The sequence below is a fragment of the Chrysemys picta genome, chromosome 2, assembly GCF_011386835.1.
Source record: "Chrysemys picta bellii isolate R12L10 chromosome 2, ASM1138683v2, whole genome shotgun sequence".
NCBI classification, from domain to species: Eukaryota; Metazoa; Chordata; order Testudines; family Emydidae; genus Chrysemys; species Chrysemys picta.
Window position 1 is genome coordinate 182723073 of NC_088792.1, and position 27591 is coordinate 182750663.

General features: G+C 41.9%; 1 protein-coding gene across 7 annotated transcripts in view; it reads right to left on the bottom strand.

Moving 5' to 3' along the window:
- Positions 1 to 27591, bottom strand: part of KIF13A (kinesin family member 13A) — a 205976-nt gene that overhangs the window by 25088 nt on the left and 153297 nt on the right. For 5 of the 7 annotated variants that reach the window (XM_065585080.1, XM_065585081.1, XM_065585077.1 and 2 more), the window contains 15 exons: positions 26436 to 26646; positions 20905 to 21067; positions 18067 to 18207; positions 16242 to 16391; positions 15391 to 15555; positions 14502 to 14675; positions 13879 to 14030; positions 13610 to 13742; positions 13367 to 13513; positions 12449 to 12487; positions 10963 to 11062; positions 9792 to 9918; positions 8287 to 8342; positions 6931 to 7055; positions 5294 to 5470 (listed from right to left, as the gene is read on the bottom strand). In XM_065585080.1, the coding sequence (XP_065441152.1) occupies positions 5294 to 5470; positions 6931 to 7055; positions 8287 to 8342; positions 9792 to 9918; positions 10963 to 11062; positions 12449 to 12487; positions 13367 to 13513; positions 13610 to 13742; positions 13879 to 14030; positions 14502 to 14675; positions 15391 to 15555; positions 16242 to 16391; positions 18067 to 18207; positions 20905 to 21067; positions 26436 to 26646 (2060 nt within the window). The remainder of the gene's footprint in view (positions 1 to 5293; positions 5471 to 6930; positions 7056 to 8286; positions 8343 to 9791; positions 9919 to 10962; positions 11063 to 12448; positions 12488 to 13366; positions 13514 to 13609; positions 13743 to 13878; positions 14031 to 14501; positions 14676 to 15390; positions 15556 to 16241; positions 16392 to 18066; positions 18208 to 20904; positions 21068 to 26435; positions 26647 to 27591) is intronic. The other 2 variants (XM_065585082.1, XM_065585078.1) reach the window with 1 other exon arrangement.

Sequence of the window (27591 nt, forward strand, 5' to 3'; positions counted from 1 at the left end):
TGTGAGAAGAGGTTTACTGTGCCTTTTAGAACCCTCTTTGAGTAGCCTTCTACCTGCTGAATTGTTGCCAAGTGAACCTTCAGCAAGCTAACAGAGAGACTCAATTTCTTTAAGGGTAACAGATAGTCCAGAATCACCAGTAAGGTGGCTGAATTAGTGGTGACATCCTTAGGTTGGCACCATGTCTGGAATCTCTTCCATTTCTGTAGGTAGGTGCAATGAGTAGCACCCTTCCTACTGTGCAATAGTACTTCCCGTACTTCCTCCGAGCAGGATGCCTCTATGTGCTGGAACCACAAAGGAGCCACTCTTTGAGATGTAGGACCCATGGATTGGGGTAAAGGATGCAACCCTCGTTTTGTGACAGGAGGCAGGGAGTGATCGGTAGGGTCACCGGTGAACACACCACCAGCTGAGACAGGTAAGGGTCCCATGTCTGTGTGGGCCAGGTGGGGGCAATCAGAATGTCCTTTGCTTTTTCCTTTTTTATCTTCAACAGGTCCTTTACCAAGAGAGGGAATGAAGGAAAGGCGTAAAGAAGGGAGGAGGAGAGCATCTCCCCTAGAGTGTTGTCCGATCCCCACTCTGGAGCAGTACCACACACATTTCTTGTTCTGGTAGGTAACGAACAAGTCTATCTCTGGCAACCCCCAGTGCTGGAATATATTGTGTAGAATGGTTGGTTTACTTCCCATTAGCAGTAGAGCAGGAACTTGTGACTGAGACTGTCAGCTGTTGTGTTGTGTATTCCCGATAGGTAGGCCACTGATAATAGGACATTGTGGGAGATGCACCAATTCCATAGCTTCAGAGCTTCTGTGCATAAGGAATGAGACCTGGTATCTCCTTGCCGGTTTATGTAGTACCTAACAGGCCATGTTGTCCATCATGACCTTCAAATGTGTGTCCTTGATCAGCAGGAGGAAGTGAGCACACAAATTTCAGACTGCTCTGAGCTCTAGCAGATTGATGTGGAGACATGTCTCTGATGGGGACCATTTGCCACGAACAGTGCGACCACCGAGATGTGCTCCCCAGCCTATGAGGGATGCCTCGGTGGTCAGAAGAAGAGATGGGGAAGACTGAGCGAATGGGATCCCCATGCAAATGTTTTTTTGGGTCCTTCCACCAGTTTAAGGATTGTTTGACTACAGTCAGGAGCTTGTTTATATTGTCTCTGTTTGGTCTGTACACCGAGGCAAACCATGCGTGGAAGCACTTCATGTGTAGTCTACCATAACAATGACTGATGTGCCCGCAGCCATGTGTCCCAGAAGCTGAAGGCAGTGTCTGGCCGAGATTTGAGGGCTGGACTGTATTGTCTCTATCGATGAGGAGAGACTGAGAAATCTGTGATGTGGTAGGAGCACTCTCACTTGAACAGAGTCAAAGTTGGCACCTATAAACTCTAGTTTTTGAACCAGTGTTAAGGTTGATTTTTGTTTGTTGATTTGTAGGCCCAGTGTTAGAAATCAGTCTCGTGTGGTCTGAGTGACTCGTTGGACCTCTGTGAAGGATTGTGTTCTGAGAAGGCAATCGTCCAGATAGGGAAAAATCTTAATAACCTGAGAACGTAGATAGGCCACTACTAGCGAAAGGGCCTTGGAGAATACCCTGGTGGGGCCGATGAGAGGCCAAAAGGGAGTACTCTGTACTGGTAGTGGTCCTGGCCTAGTGTGAACCTGTGTCTCAGTAGGATAGAAATGGGAAAGTATGCATCTTGAAGGTCGAGGGCTGAGAAACAGTCTCCTTTTTCTAACACTGGGATAATCATCGACAGCGTAACCATCTTGAATTTCTGGGCTTTGACATACCCATTGAGTGCTCTGAGGTCCACTATAGGTCTCCAATCTCCCTTTTTCTTTGGTATCAGGAAGTAACGAGAGTAGAAGCCTTTACCCCTGAGATGTGTGGGTACGCTGAGATGATTCACCTCTTGGGGTAGTAGAATCTCGTGAGAAGGGTCCTTGAAGAGGGATGGAGAAGGGTTTTTGGGAGCGGGAAGGGAGAAGTGGATGGCGTATCCATTCTGGACAATTTCCAGCACCCGCTTGTCAGAGGTTATCCATTCACAGCTGCTGCGGAATGGGGAAAGGCGATCTCCAAAAGGAGGAGGGGGGTTTTCCCAACGTGCAACTGTAAGGAAAGCATTCTATCAGTACCTCGAACAACCCATCAAAAGTATCGCTTTGAAATTGAGGGCTGAGACAAGGGCGGTGGTGGCCGCGACTGTTTGAACGTACGATCTCTGCAACAAGTATTGAAGAATGTACTACAATGATCTCAGCTTGAACTGTGGTTGACTGTATTTTCTCTTGTAGGCTGGCGTGTATATCCCCCAGGGATCCCAGAGTTGCTCAAGAATCCTTTAGCGTGTGGAGGGATGCAGCTGTCTTCTCAGCAAATAGCTTTATTCCCTCGAAGGGGAGGTCCTCCTTAGGGAAGCTGGGCAAATGGAGTCAAGAGGTCCTCCTCATAAGCACCACCGGGGAGATTGATTGCATTGCAATGTTGGCCACATCCAACGCACACTGCAGAGACATTTTCGTCACTAGCTGGCCTTCGTTAACGATAGCCATGAATTGGTCTTTGTATGCATCCAGAAGCTGCTCAATAAAGGAGTTTAATTTTGCATAGTTCTGATAATCATATTTGGCTAGTAAGGCCTAATAGTTCGCTACCTGAAACTGGAAGAATAGGTTTTTCTGCCAAACAGATCCAAGCGCTTCCCATCTCAGATAGCATAGATTTAAACTGGTATTGGCGACCCCTCGAATTGATCACGACCACTATGATGGAATTTGGAGGCGGATGAGTGAATAAAAGTTGTGTGCCTTCACTGGCACATAGTACTTTTTGTCTGGCTGCTTGCATGTCGGCAGGATGGATGCTGGGGTCTGCCATATGACCCTAGCAGGGTCTAGGAGCGCCTTAGAGAGGGCTACCCTGGCGGAGGTGGAAGAATGTCCACCAGTTTATGATGAGGTTTGGACACCATCAAGTTGCACTTGTAGGGCCTCAGTCACTCTTTGAGTTAGTCATCTGCCAGAGATGGCGGGGGGAGGCAGGGAACCCATCGCCTCGTCAGGTGAGGATAATGAGAGGTGGGCTTGAGGAGCCTCTTCCTTTTCCACCTCCACTTCCTGTTCTTCCTCCAAGAATTCAGGAGGGTCTGGTGCCCTTGATGTCACTGCTGAAGGAGGACGTCTCTCTACCCACTGGTAAATCATGCTAGGGGCCTGCGAGGCTTGTTGTCTCTGGGCCTGCCAGGGGTCCCAGTATGGCCACTGTGGGTAGGGAGCTGATGGCTGGAACCATGGTTGCCCACACCAAGGAGGTTGAGAGCTGGGGTGGCACCCCTGGTATCCTTGGTGGGACTGGGGTCTGAATGGTGGGTAGGATGATTGGTGAGAACCCAGTTCCTCTGGCTCGCTATCTGAGTCTTAATGGGAAAGAGGCATTGCGAGGTGTGGAGATGCCACTGTGTCCACTGCTCCTGGCGAGCTCAGTACCAGGGCCCCAGTACTGAGAAGAAGTGAGTCTGGGGCATCACATACCGAGAGAGGTCCGATGCACACCCGTAGTCCGCAGGTGCAGATGGTACTGGTATGAGTGCCGAAGGCTGCCGGTGCTCAGGAGCTTACGCTGAGGGAGTTGGTGATGTGGACCTGGTTGTATGGTCCATCAGTGCCACGAGCACCAGGATCAGTGCTGGTGACCTCATAGATGTAGCTTTCCCTGGGGCGGATAGTCTATGTTTATCACGCCATCAGTACTGGTATCTCTCTGCCTGTGCCCATCGGGTCTTTGGGCATTCCGACTGCCTCTGTCGGCTCGCTACTGTCCATGTCCAGGGTACTGACTCTAGGTGGCTTCACGCCATTGGTACAGGAGATACTGATAGAGCCAGAGAATGTTTCTGGTTTGATCTGGGCTCACTACAGTGATTCACAGACCTCTTCTTATCAGTCTTTAATGAGTAGCTCATTTCCTTAGATTCACCTGCCCTCAACATAGAAGATTGCAGTGATATCTCACTCTGGAACTCCGGAAATTGAAGGACCAACTCCATCAGCAGGAGTTTTAGCCGTAACTCTCTGTTCTTCTGTAGCGGGGTGGTCACCCTGCTCCTGCCCAGAGGGGTTAAAAAGCAGCCTTGGGGAGGGCTGTGGCTGGGGAAAGGCTGATTGGGGAAGCAGCCTCAGCTGTGGCCATGCCCCAATCAGAGCCCAGCTGGCCCTTATAAGAGGGCAGTGGGCCAGGAGCTATTCAGAGTCTCTCTCTCTGTCTCTAGAGGGAGAAGGGCCTAGCTGCTGGGAAGCTGAACCAAGTACCTAAAGTGGAGCAGGGCTGGGGAAAGGCCAGACAAGCTGGGGAGCTCCAGCCTGGAAAACCCCCAGGCTGCAGGCCATGTTAAGGGCTGAAAAGGTACTGGGGTTGCAACAGGGCAGCCCAAAGGTAGGCAGAGGCAGCAGGTCCAAACCCTCCTTGCCAATGATGAGTGGCAATTATACTGCGGTCTGCCCCAGTGAGCGGGGGCTAGATGGTGAATGGCAGTAGCCAAAGACTGAGGTGAGGTGGGGATAGGGGATTCCGTGGGGAGACCGTGGGATACTGCAGGGGGCAGAACCCCGGCAGAAGGGGAACCGGAGTCTGGGAGGGACACGGAGGTCAGCGGCAAGGTGAGACACCGGCCTGCAGAGGGCGCGCCTGGGTCCAAAGGCTGGAGAGCTAATTCCCTGGACGACCAGCAGGAGGCGCCGCAGGGTGAGTCATCGCGCATCGCTACACTTTCTCTGGACCTGGGTTTTAGCTGTTGGCACCAACCACGCTTTTGTGGATTGTGCTTCTGCCCGAGGCAGCGAATAAATGCTTGCGCATGCTCGCTAGCATTGTGGCAGGCAGGGAGCCATGCATGCACAGGCAGGACGGAAATTCTCCGATCGACAGCGTGGGGGTGCACACACACCTACAATGGAGCATCCATATACTCCAAGAGGTATAATTTTGACTCCTAACAGTTAATTTATATAGCAACCATAATTTTCATACTGTAGGTTGTTGGCAAAAGTATTATCTTGTTCCATGCTCTATGTGGAATCTAGATCAACGGTGAGTTCTTTCACCACTAACTGAAATCTTCTCATTTAAGAGACCATTTTAGATAAATGAGGCTTAGGAGCCATGAAAAATAAGCCATTTGCAAAATGGAATAATACTAGGGCAAGAACAAGACAGCAATGAAATGAAGAGCTATATCAGCAGATGTGAACATACCAATAAACCCCATTACCTGCTTGTTGTAAATATTGGCTGCAATCCTTTTACGCAGTACTAATTCCATAGCAGCAGGATGACTAAGTTGCACAGTGATCTTCACTATTAAGTAAATCCTCTCATTTTGTGGTGTTACCCTGTTCAAATGCACTGAATCATGGACAGAAGAGTCCCAAGCAGCAGTGGCTGAAACCTAAGTGGACAAATTGGGTAGGGGAGTAAAAGGAGAAAAAGAAAATGAATGTCAATTACTTCTGGTAAATTTTAAACTGAATTTAACAAGAAATAGTAACACCATTAATGAAAGAAAAACAATAGCTGTAGTGGGCACTTTAGGAACAGAAGTGTCCTGGGTGTGTCAGGATCTGAAAGGCCACATTGGAGCATGTGATCCTGGTGCAGTGCAGAGCCCATGTGTACCGGGGAGCTATACACAGCTGCAAGCAACAGGTTAAAGTGGAGGGAGGGACCACAGGATTCGCTACATGAATCCTCTGGTTGTCCCTTACTTGGGACTTGATCCAAAGCTCATTGAACTCAATTGGCATTGGAGTGGGCCATAGCAGAGGGGCACACAAAGGCCTCTGCATCTTCCATCCTGTGGAAGATCTTTTCCTTTTCCTTCCGTAAGCATCGCCATTACCACCCAGCCAAGCTATTCATCCTGGGAACTGGTCTCAGGATATATGCCTAAATGAGATAGCATGGAAGGTGGAACAAGTGAAAATCAAGTACAACTCCAGATTTAATCTACATTTATATAGCACCTTTCACTTTGAATGGTCCCAAACCTTTTACAGACATGACCCACAACAGGAAAAATAATCAGTTTATTACTTTAGAAATTAAGGCCATATCTAGTTTGGAAGACATTGTAGTGACTAGAGAATAAGTGAAATTATGACAAGAGCCAAGAGGTGCAAATTGAGCAACGCAGAGAGGAAAGGATTTTTAGACAGTTAAAAAGTCTTTTCCAAAAAGATTCAATATCCCCCACTTCTCCAAATTAAGCAATGAGAGCTAAAAATTTACATTCTCTAAGATCCCAAAGAAAGCTTCTACAAAATACAGGATGCACTAGATGTTCACGGTATTTCTAGGATAAAAATCAGAAAGAGACCTAAAAATAACTTTATCAACAACTTTCATATCTTCTGTTCATGAGATAAAAACCCTATTTTTTTAATGTTTTAGAGGTCACCTTTAAACTGAAAAAATCAAATATGGATCACTTCATCCACCACTGAAATATAGCTAATTCTGGGGAGGATATGGCAGCTGTTTGACATCGCACATCAATATAGCACAGGAAACAAAGAACATCCCATCCAAATGAAACTGCATAAAAGAATTTGGGGCTACAGAATGTAATTACCAGAAACTGAATTTGTTAGCAACTCTACTCCAATGAAAAGCGCAATAGAACGCATGACTATAGTTTTATAAATATGGATAGTAAACTGCATGGTCTGAAGACTGAAAGAATGACTCTGGCATCAAAAATATTAACATTAACAATAAATTAACACACATTTATAATTAATTTGATACTTAACTAGTCATAAGAATTAAACACATAATAAAAACACAAAGCAGAAAGCAAGCATGAATGTAAGTCACAATTGCCAAGAAGGAGGCTTATTAGTAATTTACCTCATCATCACTGTGTTTTATGATCGGCAGATAAAAGAACTGACTCCCATGCTCTTTTGGCAGTATTGAGTTAACTCCTGATGCATGGGGACCTACAAGCTGTTCATTGGCACTGAGGTCATCAGCTAATGAAATCAACACACAAAGAACACAAATGAAAAAGTTAGGTCTACACCAAAGGATATAAATTAATAGAAGTTTGAATTGTTATAAAGGCCTGAATTGTTACAAAGGCCTATCAGGTGATTTTGTACATCTTTCATACTGTATTAAGTGTTGGCTAATCATAATTAATACGCCAAATTGTGGGGAAGCTTGCCACAAAAGGAGCCAGGGAAAACTAGGTTGAGACCATAACATTCATTCTCACTTGTGACCCAAACAAAATTTCAGAGTAGATTTTTAGAGGCTCATGAATTAATATATTGTGCCAGGCAGGCTCTGAATTTTTTTTAAATCTATCCATTCATCGTAACCAGCTAGCTTCTCATATCTCAACCATCGCTGAGGTATCAAGGCATCTTTAGGAGACTAGAATACTAGGATATCTGGACATTTGATTTTACACATGGGACTACATTAGGGTCATAGACAAACAAGTTTTGTAATATTCCACTGAATCAGGTAGTTCTTCCTAAACATCTTGTTTAGTCGCCTACCTGTTAACTTCCCCAAACCCTCAGATATAAAACAAATTTCAGCCAAGAGATGCCATCTCTTTCGAGAACAAACACTAAGAATTAATTTTAGTAGTCCTTTCACATGAAGAACTTGGTGACTTCCCTGGGAGAAGTTTCAAATACTCTGTATTATGCATGAAACTCTTTAATTATGCTACTAACTTGCAGTTTAAATAATAGTTACTTTTAAACCAGAAGGAGAGCAAAAACAACAACAACATAACTTCTCAATAGCACATGGACAATTTTCTATCAGTGCTTTAAAGAAATATGTTCTTGCAGATAGAACTGAAGCACCTTTTGAAACTTGCACTAGATTTACCTATCTGCTGTCGATCTTAAGTTTAAACCCTGCTTCTTTTTGGGGCACTATAATGCACCAAATTTCCTCAAGTATCTTTTAGGAAAATCTCCTTCAGGTCTCTTACAATCCCTTGTTATTTGGTCCCAGTTGTAAAGTTATTCTCTGCTTACTTGCACCAATCTGTGAAATCAGAAAAAAAGGATTTTTCCTTCTAAAAGTTGTACAACATAGTGGAATCAGAGGCATAATTCAAGTTTTTATTTTCCCTGCCTTTCAGGGCCACTCCTTTATTTACCAGTTTATTGAGCTGAATTCAATTATTTCAGTAAAAACAACATTAAAGAAATTTCCTAACCTGCAGGTACAACTTACCATTCAAATCAAGGAAAAGGACAGGTATGTGTGTTTCCATTCCTGAAGGTGGGGTCCTGGAAGTAAGAACAAACTGCTGTCAATATGATAAAATAAATATGTAAGCTAACCCGCACAGGCAGCTATCCATGCAGTATTTACTTACAATGCATCCAATGATTAAAACCTTCAGACATTTTGGTGGAGAATTTAACTGCACCAAAAAAAGTTAGGATACTCAAAGTTATAGTACCCATAGTAATTCACCCACCTATTATAGACATTGTATTCCTGTATATATGACTATATGTATAGCTTAAATAAAAACATTCATCATGGTCATGTGGCACATTTAAACTGTTATGGGAACCTCATCTTTAAATGACTTGTTCTGTGCATACACATTTTCAGCCATGTCATTGAATTGATATAGTTTTTCTCCACGTAGAATTAACTCATCCTTTTCTTTTTAAAAAAAAGAGGTCAAATCATAGTACATTAAAATAAAACACTACTTGTTTATTTCAATTGTCTCATACACATAGGTGAACAGACTTTCAAGTAAGTGTCTGTGTAACTAAACACTGAAATTAAATGCCATAGCATTTATATCAATGTGTATATTTTTGGCTAAATGGTACACTATCTAAATTGAGAAGGAAAAGTCACAGGAACTTAGAAATCAGAGATAGGAAAAAAAAATCTACTAGATAATCTAATCCAGCCTCCTGCTAACGAAGGACTGCCTACCTGGCATTGTACACTATTTTCAGTCAAATAGAACAACTACTCTTAGCCAAGTTTTTCCCAACTTAAGAAGTGGGGACTACATATAAGCCAGGTTTGATTTTGGTTTGGGTTTTTTTCCTTAAAGCCAGTTTTAATTATTTGAGTACAAATAAAGGCCTCTGAAAGTTGCATGTGTGTTTGAGTTGGGAACAAAACCTTTTTAAATTGGTCCAAACATTTAAAAAAGGCAAAGTGGAATTTTATAAAGTTTTCTATAATTTGTCTTTGAGCCAACAAAATAGACATATGAAAGATTTCAACCTACGGGTAGTTTTCAGAATTATAACCACCTGAAAACAAGTGCTTAGATTTAACGTGACTGCTCAAATTGTAACTACAGGATTGTTACCTCAGAGTTGCTATATAACAAGTTAGCTAGGCAACTTTTCCTTCAGATTCTGAATATATTGTGCATTCTACAAGTTAGCTCAATTACATTTTGCCAAACAGTTCTTTGCTCTTGGAGGAGGAAGTTGAGATGCAGTTCCTTTTGTATCCAATGCAAAGCATCAAACAGGAAATTTACTGAGGAATAGTTTATATTCATATTAGGATATTACAGATTCTGGGCCTGATTCACCACTGTTCTTCCAGCTTCACACCAATTAATGCTAGTGTAACACTGGAATACAAACAGTGGTGAATCAGACCCTCAAATTTCATCACTTAATTTTCTATGCACACATACAAAAAAATGATGTTGGGGTTTTGTGTTCTTGAGCTCTATTTACACATACCAATCTGCAGGAGCACCTGGGATGCCACTGCCTGCTGCTGGGACAAGCACTGCATTCCTCTCTTCTGTTAGTCCCATCCACTGTTCTAGTAGCCGTGCTTCCCGTTCTATTTCATCCTCCGTTTTCTCTACAGTGAAAGAGACAATATATTAGATGTATGATTTTAAACTGCATTTGTAGTTCACATTTCCCTATAACAAAATTATAGTTTATCACGAGATTATAAATCACACTATGCAGACTTATGACACTGAAATCTGAACTACTGTATAAATTTCAACTTTAGTTCCTCTATAAGTTAATGTGACTTTTTAAAAAAACAACCCCTTTTTATTCTAAACAACCAGGGCCGGCTTTAGGCTGATTCAGCTGAATTGGGCCCCGCGCCAAGAGGGCCCCGCGCTGCAGCTGTCCGCCCCGCCCCCAGCTCACTTCCCCCTCCTCCCCTCCCCTGCACGCCCCGCCCCCTCCCCTGCTTCCCGCGAATCAAAGATTCGCGGGAACTCTGAGACTAAGCAGCGGCGGGCTGGCCGGCAGCACGAGGTAAGCTGGGGTGGGGGCGGGAGAAGGGCTCCGGGGAGGCACGGCCCGTTCCGCAGGCCCCAGCGGCTCCGGCCCGGATTCCCCCCCCCGGCGCAGCCCCCACGGCGCGGCGCGGCTCCCCCCGGCCCCCCCGCGGCGCGCCTCCCCCCCCCCCCCCCCCCCCCCGCGGCTCTGGTCGTCCCCGTCCCGTCCCCCCTCCCGCGGCACGGCTCGGGTCGTCCCCGTCCCCCCCCCCCTCCCCGCGGCGCAGCTCGTGTCCGTCCCCCCCCCCCCCGCGCGGCTCGGGTACTGTGGGCGGGGCTTGCAGCAAGCCCCGCCCCCAAGAATCGGGCCCCGCTCTTGCTAAAGCCGGCACTGTAAACAACATACTAAGCACAATTATAAGGTTCATGTCAAGTGAAACTAGGTCTGTTTGGAAAGGGGGACAAAGTACAAAGAGATAGTTCAGTGGTTTGAGCATTGGCCTGCTAAACCCAGGGTTGTGAGTTCAATCCTTGAGGGGGCCATTTAGGGATCTGGGGCAAAATCAGTACTTGGTCCTGCTAGTGAAGGCAGGGGACTGGACTCGATGACCTCCAAGGTCCCTTCCAGTTCTATGAGATAGGTATAAGCTTCAAGTGATACAAACCTTGCTTATTGCTGATTTTTTTAATCTGTTCATCTAAGTACTCCCTGCGTTTTATGAGCGCATCAGACCACCTTTCTCGCACACAGTTTAAATCTTCTTCCTAACATGGGGAGAGAAAATATTTTGCTGAACATACCATATTGATCTTTACAAAGGACATACAACTGTATGTGATAATTTGTGATCAGAAATGCTATTGAAAATTTTTGCATGATTAATATGCAGGAAGCTTTCATTTATATCATGCACATTGATTAAGCAGTACACCATCCAGGAATTAAAGGTCAGTATCTTTCAAGCTTCAAATTACAAGAGGAAAAGCATGAAAAGTTGAAACTATACCAGCCGCTGTATAATTTTTATGCTGTCAACATTTCTAAGATGTTCATATACAGAATTTGTGATTTACAGGTAAGTATTAAGACCAGGGAAGTGGCATCCAAACTGTTTAATAGCAGTGGAATGGGGAAAATAGGTATTATACATTGGCCAGGTGTTTTCCTGAAGACTGCAGACAGGTCACTATACCCTTAAACCTGCATAAAATTCTGTTACTAGCTGCCATCAGTGCAATAAAAATTTCCCCATGCAAACAGAATCTATCATGCATTCATGCTTTATGACATCACAGGAAAACTTGGACTATTCTCTGTGATTCACGGTGTCAGGAAGCGCACAGACAGCCCGCAGGAAGTTAGTACCTAAACTGACATTTTGAAGACTACTGCAGAACATACTATGCTATATTAAGGGATGTCAACACCTATGCCTGAATAAGGTTTTGCTTCTTCCAAGCGCCAAAATCAAATATAAGTCTTACAACTAGGAAAATATCAGGAATATGATTTCCATTTTTAGCATTTTTTCTCATTCTTTTTAAATGCTACCTTTTGGTGATGCATATTTTTAGCTTTCCAAATTTTAACATCTCTAAAGCTACTCAGAATACAAAATGCAGACTAACATTTTTATTTTTTTAGATAAGCAAAAACTAAACTTCAATAGCCTAAAAAACAAAATTTCTCATTAAAATATTTAATTTCACAGCACTTCCACTTTGCCTCTCTATTAGCATTTTCAAACAGTAATACATTTTCTAAAGACAAGGTGTTTGCTTTTTAAAGAACAACCTATGATGTACATTCTGGATAGTAAATGTTAATGAAGGTTGCATGTTTTTATTGTAAGAAACTAATATTAAAGTTGCTAAGCTTTATTTATTTTTTAAAGTAACAGGAAGATAGAAGATCTGAATGTTGGAAATACTATAGAAAGAAGAAGTGAAGTGTAAGATTATAAAGTAAATTATAATATAATATATACTGAAATGGCAATGTTTTTATAGCCCAGGCAGTCTTTTTAATGCAGAGAATGTATTTTTAAAGCTGCTTTTGCTTGCTCCAATACTCTTATTCACTTTAAAGTTGCTGGCTATTAGCATTAGCTGTGCCCCATGCCACAGGATATACAGCAACAGCAGCAATACCTGATAACTATCCATATCACCATCATCAACATCATCTCTCTGGTAGGAGAAAATAAATTTTGTAAAACACAGAGAACATGCATTTTTCTTGACAAAGTAGCACACCAAAAAAAACACATACCAATAAAACCCCAAACATTTCCATCACACACAAACTGGTACAAAGGCAAAGCATTTATACAATTTAATCACCAGAGTCATACAATTAATGACGTGTTTTTGTTTGGTTATATGATATTGGTTAATAAATAAAAGTACTGGTCTCAATTTTCTTACTTGATCCTAGTATCTCACCTGTGATATGAGCATTGTTGTTAGTGTATATTTAAAAAAAAATTCAAATATATTTTGCTTCTTATACATACTGCACAAGTTTTTAAACAGACAATGAGCAGTCAAATTTCTAAAGAGAACAGGTAACACTAGACAGTAGGCAGGAATTAAGGAATCAGATCAACATTATTATGGTAGAGATAGGAACCCCTGAAAATAATGGATTGTACAAAATATTGACAAGTCCTTAGATATAACATTATGACTGAGCACTTGTATTATATATGCAAACGTAAACAGGCAAGGGAAAGTTAGTGGCTCTATAGTGAACTGATATGTACATTAAATGCTTGTATATACACACATAGGTAATGTGTATTGTGTGCCCAAATCTGCTCTGAATGACATTAGTAGGTGTTCTGCCACTGGCCTCAACAGGAACAAACTTGGGCCTATAAGCACATATCACACACATATATATCTGGCATCTGTTAAAGTGAGCAAAAGAAACAGAATATTATGTATGGATGTGATTATACTAAAATACTCGGGCCTCCATTTTGATTTTATAACTTGAACTATTTTAAGGAGGTTCTCAAACAGCAAAGCAAATAATTAACTCAGTGCATTAACCAGTTGCCCTACCTGGTAGCTGTCCAACCCCCTCTGTAGTTTGGTTGATCTGGCAGTCACACAGCCTATAGAGACAGAAAGAATGGCTTCCACCATGAGGGGAAGTGTTCCCGAATGCTGTACAGGCTTCACTGTCACTTGAACTCTTCGAGAATGACCCTGAACAAGTGACCAGAAGAACGAGAGAGAAATTAAGAACAACGTTTTAAGAATACTCTTAAAGTGGGTTAACAGGGCAGGAAAAGGACTCAGTACCTGCCTAAGTTGGAAAATCCCACCAGTGTTTACATCCTTTGCCTGATGGAGTTCAACTGCTGTATATTCCCCCATCTCATTTAGTTCTTGTATGGAAATCCACATTTCTATTCTGCGAGTTACTTCACTCCACCTAGAGAGAGACACCCCAAACAAGCAACATTTGTAATTCAGATCAGTAAGAGTACAAAATTTCTCTAACACTGCAAGTATCTTACCCTAATCTCTTTGGAAAGCTGATGGAATCATTCCTTGTAGCTTATTCATACCTGTCTCTCAGTGTCCTAGTTTTAGCATGAAGAGAATCAACCTCCCAAATGGAGCTGCCATTGCCAGTACATCTGTGACCCCACACCTCAATAGCAAGAGCTCCTTCTGAAATGAACTCCAGAAATTCCTCTGTGACATTCACCACATAGTCCTGGAAATAGAGAAGGGGAACTGTATTCAGTTAATAAATCAAATCTCCTCATTTTGTTTGCAATGGGGGGCAGAGCAAATGTGGTCTCTGCTTGCATGGTAGAGGCAACAATTTGGATGAGAAGCCTTAGATTCACAGGCAGGGCCTTGATGGCAGAGAAGACTTGAGACAAATCTGAAGAATCCATATATGTGTGTTTCTAACATTTTAACGTTATGAACATTTCAACCACACTCTAAATCAGGGGTGGAAACTATGGCCTGCGGGCCGGATCTGGCCCCTCAGGGCTTTGGATCCAGCCTGCGGGATTGCGCCGAGGACGGCAAAATGCAAAATGCCGCCCCCCAAATCCTGCCGCCCTAGGGTCGCCTAGTGGAAGCGCCGGCCCGATGCCATTTAGGGTCATGCTCTGAATAGTTCATCTCAAACATATTGCCCTCCTGATATGCTGTTTTAAAATAAAATAATTACCTTACAGTGAGAGAAGGTCACTGTAAACTGAGCTTCCTTGCTCTGAGGTGATGGCACATCAGGATCGACCACTGGTGCTGCTACAGTTGACTCACACTGATCCCAGAATGCGTATTGACAGAAGACAAAGTTAGACAGATTCAGTGGTAGTCCAGTTGCTTCTTTTATTTTTACCTGGGTGAGATAAACAGACACTCAAAGTAATGTGATTATAGACTGTTTAAAAACTAAAGCATGTAAGTGACAATTAACATTCAGGACCAAATTTTCAAAAGAGATCTCAAACCACTCTCTAAACATGCATCTATTCTGGAAGCCTGCAGTTTTGCATATGCAAAAACTCAGATGCATTTGTGTGCACAGTGTTTAAGTATTTAACTTGCAGACCAATATCCACATTTTTGATCATGTAAAATGCTAGGCTCCCAAAATTGAATATGTAAGTTTACATTTTAAAGCTATATATACACACACAATTATTTATTAAAGGGATTGTACTGATGGCAACTGAGATTGAAATAGCCTCTAACCATACAGCATGAACAGCCACAAAAACTTCTCTACTTGACAAATCAACCCTGAAATGCAAGGATCACCTCTTCTGTGACTGCCAAGAAGGGTGTCTCTTGGGATGTCAGTATTTGTGGTGAGGACCTGTGTCCACTAGAAACTGAACTGAAACCACTCAATTCATAGTCATTCAATGGTAATCATTTTTTATCACTACTGATCTGGACTACATCCGAATCAGAGTGAGAGAGATGAGTCTCTTTCCTATTAACAACATCCTAAACAATCAAGTCCTGCAAAATTTAATATTTATATTGGATTGTAACATACATTTGTTTTTAAAAAAAATGCCTCAACTAACAGATTGTCTCCTACTTACCCTGCAAGTGAGCTTTTTTGCTCTGTGAATAATTTCTCCATTGCTGTCCATGATTTCCAGGCTTCCGCTCTCACTGGAGTTCTCAGAAGAGTCATCCCCTTCTGCCACACGTTCTGGAACAACACCAGTGACTCGCATCACTTCAACATGCAGCCGTCCTGCAACCTGAAGCACAAATACTAAGTACTTATGCTTTAAGAACATTAGAACATTGTATAATATCCAATTTCCAAGGGGAGAGAAGGGGAGCAGGCAACAAGCAGTGGAATTGAAATGCCATTGCACTTTAAACACTGAATAGGGTGTCTCTCTCTAGGTGGAGTGAAGTAACTCGCAGAATAGAAATGTGGATTTCCATAGGGAAAAATAAAAGGGAGAGACTATGGAGGAAATGAATGCATGATACATTTATCCCACTATTCAACTTTTCACTTTTCAATTCACACAATTCAATTAAATTCAAAGTAAAAGTACTTGGGGTCATTACTGCAGTGGATTTGTGGCTGAACTTTAATTGGGGTGAAAGAAATTTGTGCATAAAGCTGAGGCGCCTTAATCTCTGACCTTTTATTACTTGTCTGCCAAATTACCACCACAACATGCATTTTATGTTTTTAGTCAAACAAATTTTCTTAGCCATAAAATGAAGTTTTTTGCTGATTGGATATTTAAAGGTACAAAAAAGACTCAACATTATAAAAATAAAAAAATCAGCACTTAGGTTAGTCAAAATTTTAGTGTGAGATATTTATCCATAAAACAGGTTACAAACCTAGAACTAATTCCATTCCCTCTTTCCACTTGCAATACATTATACATTACCAATACATTAAGATTCTATTTAGCCTTACCTCCCCCTGCTGGCTGATGATCGGCACTGCATATTGAAGTTTAACATCATAGAAAAGGCACTCCAAAAAGACATTTGCTACTCCAATTAAGATATGGTTTTCTTGTGCTTCATAGAAAGGGTCACCTTTTTTACCAATGAGCTTCCTTATCTGTTTTGGATTTTTTAAGAAGGTACATTAATTACTTTTTAAAAGTTGTAAACTTAGTGGAACCATCAAAATGTACACAAACCAACATTGAATAAACATATATTCTTTATTCTGTGACCTTTATCCTTAGTCACCCCACCCCACTGATGTTTCTCTCTGTCATCACATCACACCTAAATTTAGATGTGAAGCTCATCACAATATTCAAATAAGATCTTTGGATGGGGATCATGTAATGCCTTTAATTTCACTCATACAAATAATAAAATATGACCTACGTTTTGAAAGAGCTTCAGCCAAATTCAGACCCTGTTCTAAGTCGGTGCAATTCCAGGGACTTCAAGGAGTTGCACCTCCTTATATCTCATCTGAAACTGGTCTTTCTTTTTAAAGAACCAAATTATTCAATACCCAGCTAGATATAGGGGCTGGATGTTGGGGAACACTGCAAGTGCAAGAGGTGTTAGGGGAGCACTCAAGGAGGAATCTCCCCCACAGGCCTGGAGCTGCTTCCTTACTGCTACATGGCTGAAATAATCTCCATAATTTTTTAAATACAAACATCCCATGCATGACAGCAGATCATCTGGCTCTGCCTCAAAGTATCTTGCTAGGAATCCCCACAGAGATGTATACTGCTCTGGGGACGCATGAGCACGCTGCATCCTGCTCCTCCTCTTTGCCTGCCTCTTCCCCTCCCTTTCCAAACACAAACATTTGAACCACAATAATACTGTAATAGCATATAGGGCACTACATACGTACTTCCAGGAAAGATAATTCATGCCCAAGAAAATAGACTAGTACAACCAAGATATGTACTTTTAATACTCAGGAATGTACTTTTTAGCGCTCCTGTGCTCACTGAAATCAACGGTCCATTGACTTCAATGTGTGCAGGATCAGACCCACAATACAAACATGATTTGAAAGAGTTTCTTATCATGATGTCCAAAGAAGCAATAATGCACACAGAAGCCAAGTGATTGCTCAAACTGTTGTGAGAATAATGCTCCATGTAGGCTGCAGAAGTCAGAATAATTTGAGCTCCCCATATCAGCCATGTGATAGCATGCTGCTGATGCATTCCTACCTGGCAATTTAAAGGGTACACTCTTGAACAACCAAATCCTATTTCATTCTCTTGCAAGGCATAATGAGCCATGGACAAATATGATTATATATAGGCATGATATTTATGCATAAGCATTATGAATATTTTTACACTTATGGCCAACTTGATATTTTAATTCTCAGCAAATACTAACTCTATTTAGGGCTTTGAAGTTAACATGTACAAAAAATACACAAGGGAAAGTGTAGCAAATTTTAAGTTCTAGGACCAAATTCTGTTCTCAAATACTTGTGCCAATTCCACTGGTGTAATGTTAATTAGAATTATGTCAATAAAAGTGTAAAGTGCGTATATGAGGGCAGAATGAGGAGCCTATTCTTTATTCTGCATTGTAATGTACACTGTGCATTTCAGTATTGTTCACAATTCCATCAACAACTCATGCAGAAAATTCTTCTTCACCAAAGTACAGTATTTGTACATGCCGGTTTATGTACACATACAGTATTTACATTCTTTGTACTGAACCTGTAAAGATATAGATAGAGATATATACTAACATACACACATTTTGACATTTTTAAAATGTATTTTAAATACCTCAGGAACTTTTTCCTTCCATTCTTGGTATAGGTCTCTCATGTCAATCAATTTGTTCTCCAGTTTCTCAATAGTCCACACCTGAGTACCTTTTTCTTTTCTTCGTACTTGAATAGCCGGCTCACTTACTATTGCCCCCCTCTGAGTCAGAGAAGAAGAATTATTGACTGCACAGAAATTCATATTTCAAAATATTTAAACTCCTCACTCAAATTATATTCTCAAAGAGTACTAAAATGCAGAGTACATGGCTCCCTTTTATATTCCAGCCACCCCATCTCTGCCCTCTAACTCAGCATGTAATGCTGTGAAGATCCAGTGGCTATTTCCCTTTGTCTTTCTCAAATAACTTATTTTTTATGTAAACATGTTAAATAAGAACAATCTCTCACAAATTCACGTGATAATGGATAGTAATATCCTAACTGACAGCAGTAGATTTTACTATATATCTCAAAAGTCAATAAGCCTCTGAAAAGACTAAATAGGTTATTTTAAGTTTTGTAAACACAATATCACATAGGCCAAAAAAGTGTTGTTTTTTTTAAATCGTCTCAATTTGAATTTAAAAAGCAAGGAACTCTACTTAGGTTGCACAGCAAGAAAACAAAACAAGTGTCATCAGCTCCCATGATGTGCATGCATGGATGGAAGGATACTTGTAAAAGAAAGTTATAGGAGCTATACTTAATGTTGCTTTCTTATTTTGAAAACTATTTACTCTCCACATATTAAGCAGTAAATGTCCATGCTCCACCTACTATTAACTTTAATGACTAAGTTTTGGATCCAAACATGCTAATGTCCTCCTTTTTAAATGAAAGTGTGCTCACCACAATTGAATGTGGTGACTCTGCCTGAGCAGCACGAAAAAAAAAAAAAAAAAAAGAGGACAGCACTACTTTATGGGTCCTAACTGCATCTGGGGTACGAGGGAGGGGCTAGAGCAACAGACCTACCAGAGCCAACCTGGGGGGACCAGGAAGTGGCCAGAGCAGATAGTGGCATTGACTCACCATGTGCACTGGAGGAAGGGGAGGGTACCTATACTCATGCATTCCAGAAAGAACTCACTCTCTCTCCCCCAATCACAATATCCGCGGTACCCACGTTCTCTCCCATGGGGTTGTAGTAGGCCTTCCCCACAGCAAGAGAGGGACCCAGTGAGGTAGGAAAGGATATTAGGTCAAGATTAGAGTTGTCCAGCGATTAAAAAAACTAATCACGATTAATCGCACTGTTAAACAATTACAGAATGTGCTAAAGATTCGTATGTCCCTTCATGCTTCAACCATCATTCCATAGGACATGCATCCATGCTGACGACAGGTTCTGCTCAATAACAAGCCAAAGCAGTGCGGACTAATGCATATTCATTTTCATTATCTGAGTCAGATGCCACCAGCAGAAGGTTGATTTTCTTTTTTGGTGGTTTGGGTTCTGTAGTTTCCACATCAGACTGTTGCTCTTAAGACTTCTGAAAGCATGCTCCACACCTTGTCCCTCTCAGATTTTGGAAGGCACTTCAGATTCTTAAACCCTGGGTCGAGTGCTGTAGCTATCTTTAGAAATCTCACATTGGTACCTTCTTTGTGTTTTGTGAACTCTGCAGTGAAAGTGTTCTTAAAATGAACAACATGTGCTGTCTCGTCATCCGAGACTGCTATAACATGAAATATATGGCAGAATGTGGGTAAAACAGAGCAGGGGACATACAATTCTCCCCCAAGGAGTTCAATCTCAAATTTAATTAACACATTTTTTTTTTTAAACGAGTGTAATCAGCATGGAAGCATGTCCTCTGGAATGGTGGTCAAAGCATGAGGGGGCATACGAATGTTTAGCATATCTGGCACATAAATACCTTGCAACGCCGGCTACAAAAGTCCCATGCAAATGCCTGTTCTCACTTTCTGATGACATTGTTAACAAGAAGTGGGCAGCATTACGTCTTGTAAATGTAAACAAACATGTTTGTCTTAGCGATTGGCTGAACAAGAAGTAGGACTGAGTGGACTTGTAGGCTCTGAAGTTTTACATCGTTTTGTCTTTGTGTGCAGTTATGTAACAAAAAAAATCTACGTTTGTAAGCTGCACTTTCGTGATAAAAATATTGCACTACAGTACTTGTATGAAGTGAATTGAAAAATACTATTACTTTTGTTTATCATTTTTACAGTGCAAATATTTGTAATTAAAATATACACTTTGATTTCAATTACAACACAGAATACAAGATATATTTGAAAATGTTAAAAAACTTCCAAAATATTTAATACATTTCAATTGGTATTGTATTGTTTAACAAGGCAATTAAAACTGAGATTAATTGCAACTAAATTTTTTGAGTTAATCGCGTGAGATTAATCAACAGCACCAGTCAAGATCCTGAAACTCAGTACTAGCAGGTACTTGTTACACAGAGGATACAGTTCACTGATAAACAGGAGCTGAAGTAGATTTAGGGGGAAGAATCCCCTAAGGAAGCCTGAAAAAAAAAAGGGGGGGGGAGGGGGGCTGATACAGTGGAGAGCCAACTCCATCCCCCTTTTCCAGTCCTCCTTAACTCTCATACAAGAGGAGGGCTTTAGGGTCCCAACAACGGGCTGGCTGGGAGTGGGTTGGGAAAGGTGAGGGCTGACAGCAGCACTCCCAGATAAATGGAAATTATTAACAAAGAATGATGACCTGTACTGTACAACTGATTGTCAGGTATTCTCAGATGTTAGGTGAGTAAAACTGCGGCCTAATTAAACAATGAACACTGCATCTCATCTTTCTTCCTGCATGGCCAGGATAATAAGATAATTCCCTCTTTCAGAGATCAGCTCTTTTTACCTTTCTGTTGGCACTGAGGTTTGCAGCAGGGATCTGAAGTGTCACTTGATAATCAGTTAGCTTGTTCATTTCTTCTGCTAAGAAGTTTGCTTCTCTCACCAGTGTGTTGGCCTTTACTATTTGCTCTCGAAGTTTAGCCAGGCTCTGCCGGAACAATTCATCCCTGTAGTGCAGCAGGGAACATGAAAAATAGAAGGAAACCTATTTTTATTATTGGAAGGTCACAAACGGAATGGCTAGTCAAGTCCTTTTTTTCTTAAACAAATCTGCAAAGAAATGGCGTACTAACACTAAATGTGCCTTATACATCATTTTATTGAGAAAAATCTTAGCATATGAAATAAACATACAGCTACGAAGGAAAGCCCAGAGCAATTAAACCCAAACCTTTCCCAACTAAAAGTCACATTTACAGAGGAACAGCTATACTGGTAATTTGCTAGGAGCCTGAAGGCTGCTCCTAATTTTGACGCAATAAAACACACTGCATCTGTCTTTCCCTTTAATCTGGAGGTGTGGCCCCCAAAGACTACCAGCCCCAGCATGTGATGCTTCATCTTTATACAAACTACATGCTGGAACCTACAACCTGTGTCCACACCTTCTTATTAAAAAGATAAGGCTAGCTGGGGGGCCCTGCTGTGCTGTAGTATTCCATGGCCCACTGTACTAGCCATCCCTAGTATAAAACATCATGTGTTCCACATATGAAATGCACCCTATAATTAAAAAAATACTTGCACAAATTAACAACTGGAGCACTGTGTGCAGGTTAACACCCTTTGTATGAATTCCAAAAAGGGTTCCCAAACCTGTTTGAACAAACCTAATCTAATATGAAAACTGGCAGCAACAACCGGCATATGGTGCTCCTCCCTATGATGCAAGTCTAGACTTGCCTCATGCAGGATCCCCAACATTAATTTTTTTAGTTTTACATGTTTATTCTTTGGGTAATAGAGAGAGAAGCCCAATCATTTCTGCCTTGTTTTAGGCATCTGCACATAGGATCCCAGATGCACAGCAGCACTTACAAGGGAGTATATTGTATCCCATAATTTCTTGCATAAAACCCATAATTAAACCTCAGATTCCTTAGTCCCCAGGACTCCACACACACACACACACACACAAAATCCTACAGAAATCAATTATATAGGATTAGAGACAAGTTTGGGAGGAGTGGCAAGCTTGTTCTGTGGGGCATGTAGATCTGTCAGATGCCTTAAATACGCAGACCATGCCGTATTGTTGTCATGCCTGTAGTCCCTAGCAGGAACTGCTCTTGAGTGGCTACACTTTTCTTCTTTGAGAGGCGTTCCAGACAGTAGTTCTGAGCAATTGTTCTTCTGCCCTGAAGGCTCTCTCATGCAAGGTAACACAAAATTATGTACATGTTGAACAGAAAGGGATAAGACCATTGGCGAGGAGGCCTGTTTTGTGGGGTCTTTAGTATTCTAAAGTACCCAGCTTAGTGCCTATTTCCTATCTGGCTCAGTTCTGCAATACAAGTGGGGCCTTGTTAGAGGCCAGATACTCAGGCAGCAGCTGGGTCCAAGCCTGCTTCCTCTCCTCCTCCAGCTCCTATTCCCCCCGCCACTTGTTCTGGGGCAAAGAGGGAAACTCCTTTCCCCATCCCTCTTACTACTGTTATCCATGCCACCAGCAATTTGAGATTAGATGGCAATAATGCATTCTACCAAGAGACATAGTGTGGGATCACCTGGAAGCTGAAGCTAGAGCAGCTACTTATTCACTAAGCAGTGCTCTGTTCCGAGAGCAAGTTACACGTGAGCTCTGTCATACTGCTGGCTTCCATGTGGAATTGAATGTGTTTTTGATCTATAAATGCTCTAAATGGCACAGGATCTGGCTATATGAAATACACCCCCCACCTTTTTCTCCCTGTGTGATGCTTCCGCATGTGAGATCAGCAGATATACTCAAGCTAACAGGTTACTAATTTAAAAAGGGAGGGAGGGTGATGACAAGACTCTTTCCAGGAGGAGTCCTTGGCTCCCTTTCTTGGTCCAAGTAGAGCCTGAATTTAACAACTTTCTGGGAATGTGACAAAGCCAATCTCTTTTCCTCAGGTTTTTGGGGAAGGAATGGGTGACAAGCATAGCGTAGCTAGGTGGGGCTGTTACCTCAGCCAAGTATTAGTTTAGGGAGTTTTCATTATTTTTTGTATATTTTAATTCTTTTTTTTCTTTGTGTAGTTGTGGGAATGCACTTAGGGCAGCACCACAAAAACACACCACAGAAACTGAAGTGAACAAAATAAGTTTTAGATGGGATTTTTGTATTTTTCCTATACAAAGTGTGTATGCCAAGTTCCATTTGGATACAAATGAAAGCAAATATCCATCTAGATATCGAGTCTGGAAAGGCATTGGTTTTAAAACGAACAGCAGCTAACTCTTAACTATAGTGGCACTTGGAAAGTGCCACTATAATACACACCAGTCACATTCCATGCAAGTCCAGTCACTAAGGTCTGCTGCACCTTGCCCTTCAAACTGAACAGATGGTGTTGTGCCCTAGAATATGAAATATGTTTTCCATACTTCCCATCTCGTGCTCAGCAGATGTCCTCTTCCCCCTCAAAATACTATCCTGCCTTCACTGCCTAATTAACACTAGAAATTCCCCACAGACTTCTTTTGATTTCTCTTTCCAGTACATGGACCATTTCTCCCCTCTTCAGAAGCCCGAACCTCCTTTAGAGCTGAAAAAATTAAATCTAAGACAATATTCTGCAGGACTAGAAATGTTCACTATTTCTTACAGGATACCTTTTACTCAGGGGTGAAAGTAAGTTAAAGGACTTACTGGTACGCCGGAGTCCTGGGCAGGGGCGTGGCCTCAACCAGAAGAGGCGGGGCCGTTAAATCAAGATTTGAAGGCCCCGGGGCTCCGGCTGTGAGCCCCAGCTGTGGCTGTGAGCCCCAGGGCCTTTAAATCACCCCCAGAGCTACCAGCTGCACAGGCAGCTGGGAGCCCTGGGGCGATTTAAAGGGCTCTGGCTGCTGCTACTGCAGTGGAGCTCTGAGTCCTTTAAATTGCCGACGGAGCCCTGCTGCCGCTACCCTGGGGCTCTGGCAGCCGGGCTCGGGCAGTGATTTAAAGGGCCCAGGGCTCTGGCGGCGGGGAGCCCCAGGCCCTTTAAATCACCCCCTGAGCCCGGCTGCCGGAGCCCCTGGGTAGCAGCGGCAGGGCTCCCGTGGGGATTTAAAGGGCCCAGGGCTCCTGCCACTGCAGAGAGCCCCGGGCCCTTTAAATCGCCCGCCTGGGGAAGCCGGTCAGCTCTTGCCAGTACGCTGTACCAGACCGGACCGTCTTACTTTAATCTCTGCTTTTATTCATTAAAATAATTTGATAGGACTCCAAAATTTTATTGGATGCATAGCAGCTATGGATGGTGGTGGTGTTTTTATGTTTCAGTAGGACCTAGAGACCTCAACTATGAGGGTGGGATACTCATCAGTGAAATCCAAGGACAACATTCTTGTTTGAAGGCCCATTCCTCCCAAACTCCCCTAACAGTTGCTGTACAGAGGGTGAGTGATGGCATGGCCACTACATTTCTTGCTTGGGGGCTTCATCTCTTCATATCAGCCTGAAGATAGAGGATATCATCATTCATCCTAGTTTTCTGTCCATTCTCATGCTCCAGAGCATTCTGGCTGCTGTAAAGGGTAAGAAAGGGGTGGGTGGGAGGGGAATGCCTCTACTACTCTACCCCAGCCACCTATTTTGTGAGTGGCCTTCCCTTGTGAGTGACTCCAGTTCATACCTATGCTGCTGCTCACAGCCTTTCCCAGGCAGTGGTACCATATCAATTATGTGATTTTTTGACAGCTTCACTACTGTTCACAAGGCAGTTATGAAGAACAACAATGAATCCAACCAGAGGCCTATTCATTTCAATCTGCTACTTGGCAAAGCTGCAAGAAGTTATAAAAGTACAAGAGCTCTGTCTGCAAACTCAGGAAGATGAGACTGCATCATTTTGCATTCAGTTCACATTAGGATGGTTCTCTTTACATCTTTAAGAGCTAGAAACTATTTTTAATTAAAACTGAAATACTACAGTTTTCCCTCCTTGCCTGTGAAATCTTTCTAGTCATCACTGGTACATAGACGAGCAGATTTTTTTCAAGCCCAGTTTGGCAGAATTTGTGAATGCTGAAAGTAAGGCTGCACAAAAACTAACACAAAATGCATAATTTTACAGAACTAGATCTTGATTCTATTTTCTGTTTCCTACATTCTGGGTCTGAATGAGGCAAGACAATTTTGGCTTACTCTGTTTAGACTTTTGTTTTACATTGACTTTTTATGGAGGAAGTGGAAATACATCAAGATAGAAAGGAGTGCTCAAAGTCACCATTTATAAAAAAAGAGATGAGTGAACAATGAAGTCTCTGTTGTACAATGCAAATAAACATTCACAGAAAACAGAGTTGGACAAAAAACTAGTAGTCCATTTAGTCACTCCTTCTATTGGACAAATCATAGAACCAAGAACAGAATATTACTTTGTTTACAACAAAATGCAGCTGCTGAAAATCTTATTCCTCTCCCTCTGCTCTGACCATATCACTCCCCTCTGTGAGTCCAATAGCTTCCTCTCACCTCCTACATCAATAAGCTTCTGTCATCTTCAATATACATCCCTACCCTTTCCTAAACTCAGCTCATTTTTTTTCCTCCTCCTACTCCCTCTCTGACTTCTTAAGCTCTCCTTTCAAATCTCCCTCCCAAAAGTCCCTTGTGAATCTTTCACCCATGCTTTGTCTGTGTTTTTCCACACCATCCCTTATGACTGGAACTCCTATGTTTCCCTTGCACACTAAACAATCTGCCTTTACTCAAAATCATTTCTCAAAATGCACATTTTGTGTGAGGCCTTTCAACAACAGTGTTCTAAAAATAGATTTATTTATTTTTAAAAGTTTGCACAACATGAGAGTAAACCTTTAATTTTTTGTGCATGTCCTGTGTTTCTGAATTTTGACTGTGCTTGATACACATTGTTAGATTCATGGGGCATGGACTGTTTTCATAGTGTTGGGTAACATTGATGGCACAGTAATATTTGACAAAGTTTGATCTTACATATTTGTCCCTTCCCTCCCTCCCTCAAGTAATCTGTCAGCAACACATGTAGGGAGTGTTAAAACTGTATGAATTTAACACTTGCATAGCATCTGAACTGCTCTATGAAGAGTTCATTGGGAGAAAAATAAAAGTCACCACACCACGCAGGGCAAAATTCTGCTCTCAAAGGTGCATGTGAGACACCAAATCAAACCAATGGGAAGCCCCATACTGCAGAAGTCAGAATCTAGCTCTAAATGAAATAAAAGTGGGATTTAACTGGGTTGAAGAGAGGTCTGATACTGCAGTTTAACGATGAGCCAAAATGTTGATTGTTTCCAGATAGATGGATCACCTTGTCCTCCTATCCCCTAAGCCCTCTCCTTTGTATTTCTCATTCATTTTGGTTTTAACTCCTGTATTCTCACCTCTCTTCTGTCCAGATGTTTACTTTTTGCTGGGCAGTCTGAGCTGTATATGAGAGCCGGTCACTGCCGTGCTGATGCTGCCTTTCTGGAGAAAGCTGCTGCCTGAGCTGCTCGAGCTCACGCTCATACATCAACCTCTGCTCCTCAAGAGCACTCTGCTTCTCTTCCAAGTACTGCTTCTCCAAGACCTGCACCACATTTTGGACTGGGTCTAGAAAAGGAAGAAATGAGCAAACACGACACTTGAATTCAATTACTATCCTATTATTTATATTTCAGTAGCATTCAGAAATTCCCAGGTACTTTCCAAAAGCAAAGAAAAATGCAGCTATTGCCCCAAAGAACTTACAATCCAAAAGTCAAAATAAATATACAAAAGGAAAGGAATACAGAAAGTGAGATGAGTGATCGCTGATAAACATTTAGTTCCATTATTATTTTTTGATGTTGTTTTAAAATATATTATGGACCCCCAGGAGGAGGAAGGATAGAGAAGGGAATGAATTAGTAAGAGCAAGGAAGTAGGACAAGGGAAAAAGGGAAAGGATAACTTCACTTTCTCTGTATTAGCTGCTGAGGAAATGTGATGGAGGGTGGTGGAAGAAAACTGAAGCAAACAACCAAATTATCTACTTCAGTTAGTAACAACCACTGAAAGAAAAGAATCATTTTTTTTCCTTTTTAAAAGCAAGTTATAGATTGTGTACGTTTCCTAGAACTTCTTTGTGGTTCAGGAAGAGAATAAACTTCTATAATAAATTAACCTTCCCATATATTCTCAATTTTAAATCCGTCTCATATGTACATTGCACACTAATGTACAATAAACTCTGGGTTGATTTCAGTTTTGAAGACTTACATGTAGTAACTGAACTGGCAGTTAAGAGAAGCTTAAAGTGAACATTTTATTAAGCAATAAATTAGCTTGCTGCGCTGTAAACGCCACATGTAAATCCTGCGAACACGAACTGAAAGATACATAGTTCGCATTAACATAGTCACAACACACTATTGCATGGTGCAGTTCACACCCCTGCAGCCCAAACTCTGGGGCTGCGTAGACAAGCCCTTTGATGCTAGTAGTCCTGCCTTTGCTCCAAATATCAAGTCCTGTTACAGTCCCATATACAATACTGGTGCCACATGGAGAGATGTG